General features: G+C 47.1%; 1 protein-coding gene across 1 annotated transcript; it reads left to right on the forward strand.

Moving 5' to 3' along the window:
* Positions 1–2,992: 2,992 nt before the first annotated feature.
* On the forward strand, positions 2,993–4,510 carry Pmar_PMAR017710 (hypothetical protein; the record flags this gene model as incomplete). The annotated part of the gene is made up of 4 exons (XM_002776790.1): positions 2,993–3,413; positions 3,480–3,864; positions 3,909–4,154; positions 4,210–4,510. The coding sequence occupies 4 exons, from the start codon at positions 2,993–2,995 to the stop codon at positions 4,508–4,510; spliced, it is 1,353 nt and encodes a 450-aa protein (XP_002776836.1).
* Between the last annotated feature and the right edge of the window lie 2,899 nt (positions 4,511–7,409).

Here is a 7,409-nt window from a genome sequence, read left to right on the forward strand (position 1 = left end):
GAGGTCTCTACTGGCTTTCAAATGTGTCCTCGCCATTTCTCACTGCAAAGATCCGTATATATCCTCGCTCGCCTAAGAGTGGAACCGTTGCAGTGTAGTAGAACATGGCATGTAATAATAAACTTTGCATCCACACCCTTGTGGAATTGTGTCCTCATTCATCATGGCTGATGATCAGTACAAATGCTTGGATGGTGAGAGATAGATAGGCGTTTGGGATCAACCTGAATCGCCCTATAGAGCATACTATGATGCAGTGACCGATAAACCTCCCTGCTTCGTTACTTACCGTTGCGAACTGAGACCACCTTGGCCTTCACAGAAGCATTAAGAGGAAAAAAGCTCAAGTTTGACCGGGCCTTTCCTCCATCACCATTGGATCAGGTATCGGAATATGCATGTGTTGATCTTAACGACATCACGACACTGGTATGCCAAGGACGGCGTAGCGTCCAAGTGCAAGGAATGCCACTGTTACAAGTATTAGCACATGACAAAGTCATAGAATGGCTCTTCCTTGGTCGATGCCAACGTACGGTTACATATGAAATATCTCCGAGCTCTACAATAAGGATGAAATCGATTCAACGACCGCGATCGCCTCAAGCCTATTGCAATGAAGTCTCTACTTCGACTTCTCCTTGCGGCTTCCACAGAGTCTCCTCACTAGTCGCCATTTGCTTCACTCAGACACCCCACAGAGCAGTCCTCCCTCCTCAAACGAGATATCATTTCAGCATAAACATATACTCATATATGTATAATTTATATTGACGACCGACTCCACTGTATCAATGCTTGATGTAATAACGGCAGGACAGGTCACCGAATCGTCCATACTACTCCACAAAAATGACCAAGAATTGACGGTCTAGTACACCTGCTCAGTGATGGGAATATACTTCTGTTGTTATCATGTGCTATGATGATGTTCACTCTCATGCTGAATGCGCTAGGACTGGGCATATATAACGAGAGCATTGAAGAAAGTGCTGTTTTGAATACAACTGTCGATAGTAGTAGTAGTTGTAGTAGTAGTAGTTGTAGTAGTGGTAGTAGTAGTAGTAGTAGCAGTAGCAGTAGAAGTAGTAGTAGTGGTAGTAGAGTCTCCCCTTGCTACTGTCATAGTGCCTCGTCTAAAAATAGATATCAAGTGTTGGGAACTACCGCATGAGCCTTTCGCTGAGTGAACTACTGTGGGGTCGTCACATCTATTGATGTATCTACTCAGCAGTATACCTCTACGGAAAGTGTTCACGACGCAAGATGTAACGAAGGTGAGAGTTGAGAAAGCTGAAGATCGCAAGATTGTGAAGTCTTGAGTAATGCAGAATTTGTTTTTTTCCGTGAAACGAGCTCAGCAGTGTTGTATGCTACCTCCAGGCGTGCCAATCTGGTGAACTGAGTCGAGGCCTGAACGCTCAGACCTCTTCAGCTGGCTGCCGCTCTACTCGTTTGAGTCGGTCTTCGGCAGGCTGATACATGCAGAAGTTGTTCATGACCGTAAACGTCGGACGTTCATTACAATATGAAAATTCTGAAAAAAATTGCGGGAAATCTTATCGGTTTTTGTACACTTCTACCCGAATGCGTTCGTCAACCTGCATAATTAGCTTTGGAACAGGGTTGCATATGGATGGGAACAATCGACCATTGTTCCCATGTTCCCAATTCCCGGGAAGAATTTCGGGAACTTCCCGGGAAGAATCGATTCTGGGAACAATTGTGCAATTTTTTTTCTGAAGCGCGCCGAGGCGCGCTTACTCTCCATACTGAGACATCGCGAGTGCACAAGATTTAATTTCAAGTGAGCAGCTGATCTTTGTTCCCTCACAATTCTTCCATATTGATTGTTTCCGCATGTGGCAGACTAGAGCTCGTATCGTTCGTGCTTCAATCCGAAGCACGAACGATGTGAGATTCGGCTTTCGAGTCCTGACGTCTCAAAATAGGATCAGTGACAAATTGCAACCATAAAAACGATCCGGATGTTACTTCTCGGATTCCAAGAATAGACATTCCGATCATTCCCATCCGCTATTTCGGAGGCACATCGCTATTTGTGACAGTACTTTATTTCCATGGGTCGATCCGCCATTGGGAAGCTCAAGCCTGATGGCTTCTTCTATCCAGTCCTTGTTCCCCCTGAAGTGATCAACACAGGGATCTACGGACAGTGGCCCGAGGGGAAGGACCTGTGGGTATTTAAATGCAGATTCTGTGCGAGTGAACGAATGTTGTGGAACAACTCTAAAACTCGGGAGCATCTCAACAAGCATCCCGAAGAGGTATCTGAGAACATTCACCTCACGAGAGTACCTTATACTTGGAAACCAGGTAATATTGCTATCAACAATTGCATCATTCCTTGCGTTGCTCAGTAGAACTAGCTACATGTTACTCAGGCCGTTTCGATCCCAGTCAGTACAAGTTCGATGCCACAAGGGGCGAGCACATGCGCCCTGCGATACGCTCTTCTTTGAGCTGCTATTCGACGAAAAAGCGCCGACGATCGGTTGCCTCTACATCGAGCTCAGTATATATTAACGCAGAAGCCCCAACACCTAGACGAGGTTCAGAAGCCGTTTATGAAGCAGCAGATGCGCTTGAGAGGGCTCTACGGTGTGATGGTGGTGACGTTGGGAGAGTCCCTATTCTCAGTGGTCCCTCCGTTCCTCTATCGCCATCATCACCATGGATCCGTTGCGTTACATCTATGAGCGAAGAAGCCGATATTCCTGCAACGCCAGAGCTGCTCCACTCACCCAGGATGGATAGTGGAACTCTTTCGAAGTCAAAAAAGCTGCGTACCGAGGATGGCGGAACGCCATGCAACTTTGCTACAACGTCATCGACGGTAGTACATCAAGTGAGGGTGCAGCCTTGTCGACGTCGAAGATCCTCATGCGTGAGTAAGATTACTGACCATTTCCCGGAGATCCCCTCGATGTGGTGCATAGACCAATTTCACAAGAGGCTCATACTTGCTGCTATGTGTTTAAACATACCCTTGGAATCACTCATCAGCAAGATCATGGAGGCCACGTTCGCGTGTTTGCGGCCGGGGTACACAGTTAGATCATTGGATGAAGAGCGGATAAAGAAGTTTACTGCGGAACTGTTACAGGAGGGCACTGCTGTAATCGTGGCTGATATGGTGGAGGCTTGCTCCAGCAAGAAAAAGATAGGTCTCTTCTTCGACACGGTAATCGGAGGTCCCGGCCAGCTGATCCTACGCATGGGAGCAAGCTTTTGTGCTACCGATGGCGCTAAGATATCTTGTGTACCTCTCTTGGTGCGACCCGTGCAGTTCGACTGTGTGGGGAATGACACCTCTGCTAATGACATCGACGATACGATTAGTGAGATTGTAGACGTCTTGGCAGGACATTGCCGCACACTGCATGCAGCGTGTAAGTTGAGGAGGGAGGAGAACTCATGCGTCACTGTTGACTTATGTTCACTCTTGACGTTTTCAGATTCGATCAAGTTTGCGTCCATCTTGACGAAGGGCATAAATCTACACTCGACTATCCGAACCAGGCTCATCGATCGGCTCGAGAGCTATGGTTGCGCAGATGGCAAAATAGTTTGCATCAACTGCGTCGACCTGGAAGTCAATATTTTGGTATGCAGTCTGTTCTATGATGAAGATGCTCCATTACAACGGGTGCACGAGCTCTGCCTTCTCTCGTTGGATCTAGTCCGACTAACTAAGATTCATGAAGGTGATTTAGAGGGATTAGCAAGCAACCTGCGACGTCCGAGCCGTGACCATCCGAAGTCAGTACTTTTGGCATTGGAGTTTGTGCTGGAGAACTGGAAGCAGCTCTCGAGGCTTGCTCGATCCCTGGATATTGACGAGTAGGTCTCAACGATTCTCCTCAATTCCTCCTTGACTTCTTCAGATTATCAGACGAGGGAAGAATGATAGATGAGAAAGTTCTCCATATGCTGCGTGATAGAGAATTCAAGCAGCTGGTCCATTGCATCTGGGATGAAGTCGGGCGTTTCTTGATGGATACCTTAGACAGACTCGAATGCGATCCCTTCCTGAGCTCATTCGATGCAATCTCAGCGGTGGCTGAAGCATTCTCGCGAATGAATGCATCGCCGAACTTGCCTGAGAACGTGAAGAAGATACTTCAAAAGAGGTAATATAAATGATCGTGTGATAGATAAGATGTTCCAAACTAGTGTTATTCTTAGGGAGCCGATATACACGCAGAAATACGGCTGGATCGGATCGCTCAATCCCCACATGTACAAGAGAGAAGAAGCCTGGTTAAAAGAGGCTATCCGAAAGACGATTCAGAGTACCCAGCACCAACAGGATGACTCGGCTGAGGGTCACGATGCGTGGATCAGCGGAATCATAGACTACTTTCGACGGAGAGGTAATCCCACGGGAGACTCCTTGAAATTCGCCGTCACCTCCTATATCACAGTGATTGTCTTCGCCAATTTGTCTGCGTGTGCTGTTCTTGACTCGAGAGTGATTAGATTCTGAAAATCCGATTCCCGCATAGGTTCTCACGCGGCGACCCCTGTAGTTGCGTTACACGGCTACAACATGAGTGAATATTGGAGTATGCATGACAGCTGCCCTGTCGCTGCACAGATTTGTGCGCATGCGAGTTCTGTGTGCACTTCTGCTGCGTTTGCCCTCTTTGGTGCGATGATTGTCGATCGAGTCGATCCCGATGATATGTACCGATGCTCGATCGCTCGATACTATGAGGCACGGAAATTCGGTACCGGCAGGGTCGGCAGCTGCAAATATGTCGAGTTGGCAGAGATGATTATTTCATTCAACGGTAGAATCGGAGAAGGTATTATGGAGATCGAAGAGGTGTATCATGGGCCGAATCGCGGTGAGACTGCGGCTTCATCACCATCCAGCTCAGATTCTGCGGGAGAAATTGTTTCTTGCAGTGGTCCTTCAGCTGCGCAATACATAACTCATGGCTTCTTGCAGTATTACGGACCTGGAGGGGTTAGTTGTGACCATACTTCGTCCGGTGTTACTGAGACCGCGCGTATGAAGCCGTTAGCGACGAGGAAGAAAAAGGCGGTTCTGTATGAGATTCACTTCAAGCGGTCGAAAGTCATATCCAGAGAGAAGTTCGGCATTCATCAAATCCGGGAGATGGTGCGTCAAGGAGTTCTCTGCTTCACTGGTTTGATAAACTACTTGAGGATGCGGAGGCTTGAGAGCCAGATCGACGCCGACTCCGACGAGTCTCATGAGTCATCCTCGTCCCCATCAGAATCCGGAGACTCTGAATGTGAGCCGCAAGAGTAAGCAGCAACACTCGATGAGTTGGGAGTTCCCGAGGGATGCATTCAATGCTCAACATTATTGACAATAATTTAACGTGTGCACAATCCTGATGAAACCTCGATTTCCGAGTCCTATTTGTGTGCAGTGTTATACAGTCAGTAAGTCGGATGAGATCGTTTAGCGATCCTTTCACAACTTTCGCAACCTTAGCACTAATGTTCCAGAGGTTTCATCCTTTTTTACCTTCACAGTTTGTGATCAAACACCAAACATGAAGTCAACTTTAGAGATGAATGTTGATTCAACATCGACATTCATCTTGAACATGTGTATTATAGGCGGAATCGCTGATGTTATTGTTGCTCTACATCCGATTACGTCCTCATGAGATAAGAGGGAAAAACTGTGGCAACACAAGAACGAAGCTCGATTGAAAACAAATATCATTGAGCATGCTGGCTCACACGCCATCAGAACTACTGACGCTCACATCATCATCTTCATCGTCCGACTCCGCGAATACAAATTTATCCCCCTCACACACATCCCCGGGTGGCTCAGTCTCCCCTTCACCAATATTACCAGTCCTTCCCTTCCTTGGAGGGTAACGTCGCTGTACTTTACATGGCTGAAAAACCGCAAAAAAATGCCCACTATCCTCGGGACAATCATCGTAGACGAGAGCTGACGCGGCACAGACATAGTTGCATCGTCATAGTTCAGGAATGTTCAGCAGCAGAACGTGCCCTACTTGTGCTTCTGCTGGCAGTCCTGCCCATCGTATACAACAGTTCTGAAACGTTGTCGTGGGTAGCATATTCGTCCTGACGGAGATGAGGAGATAAGCACAAATACGACAGCTCATCAGGGATGAGTCATCACTCTTGAGACATGATATTACTCACTTCCAGACATGTTTTGCACAGCTGAATAAGCGCTCCAGAGCATATGTACCTAGGATTATCTCAGCGATGTATACTTGATGAAAACGCGGTCCGGACTCACCGCAGGGTGAAACCAGGCTCAGGTAAACGAATTTTGCCACTGTGCAAGAGTTTTTAAAACTTATCCAGTATTCTCCCGGATGCATTGAGTGAAGCACCTCGAAGTCAGTCCTTTGATGCTTGCCTGAACAGAAACGCTCTCTCGAAATCTTTTTTGTAGTCAGTTGAAAGCGATCCTCCAAAGCCAACTACCTTGCCTCATGAAGTAATCCATAACATGCGGCAAACTTTCCTCAACATCAACAATCCCGGGAAATTCAAGATCGAACTCCTTGATGGCACCAATTGCATCGAGTGCCTCTCTCCTCGCATCCTTTCGTGAAGAAGGGAGCTCACGAGGGTCAAATTTGAGAATCCACTCCCGTCCCTGCAAACATTGACTCATCCTGAAGGGAAGGACAAAATGATGCCAAATGACCAGGTTAGCGGAATAAGTTATTGTCAATGCAGATTGTCGTTCTTATTACCTCTTCTTGATCTGTTTTCGGGAGGTCGAATTGAGGTCTGGAGCCATTTTCAGCTCCGAATAGACTGTGAATACTTTCTGTGTGGCATAGAACAAGCTTGTGCTGTCACTCTGCAGATATAGATTGAGTTCCTTCAGGGGTCTTAGAGTCTCGAGAGCTGTCAGAATACGCTCCTCCAAGCATGCTTCATTGAACTTCGCCTCCAACTGAAGACATTGCTCCCGCAAGATTGAGCTGATGCTGAAGAGAAGGAACTATAAAGCATGACGATCTCACGAACCGAGCGAGACAACAATGTCATGATCTCATGTCACGATTCCTCACTTATTCCAGTGATGTGTTTTGATTTCCATGATGAGTGTTTTGACATGACCAAAATTCGTAGCGAGTGCTTGAATGCACCCTATCGCCGACGTCCATCTCGTTTCTCCAACTAAGGGGACCTTGAAAAGGACATTCGGTCCTAAAACCACAACAGAAAGACGCTACCTGTTTCCCGCGGTAAAGTCGAGACGGATAAGATGCATGGACGAAACGATGCACCATTTCGCATATTTCCACGATTTCATAGTACTGGCCTTGCTTGGTTATAACACCGTCTTTACGAACGAGTCCTGTTAACTGCTTAGCCGTCAACCCATTAATGTGGGCGTA

Source organism: Perkinsus marinus (genome assembly GCF_000006405.1).
Source record: "Perkinsus marinus ATCC 50983 genomic scaffold scf_1104296953018, whole genome shotgun sequence".
NCBI classification, from domain to species: Eukaryota; Perkinsozoa; order Perkinsida; family Perkinsidae; genus Perkinsus; species Perkinsus marinus.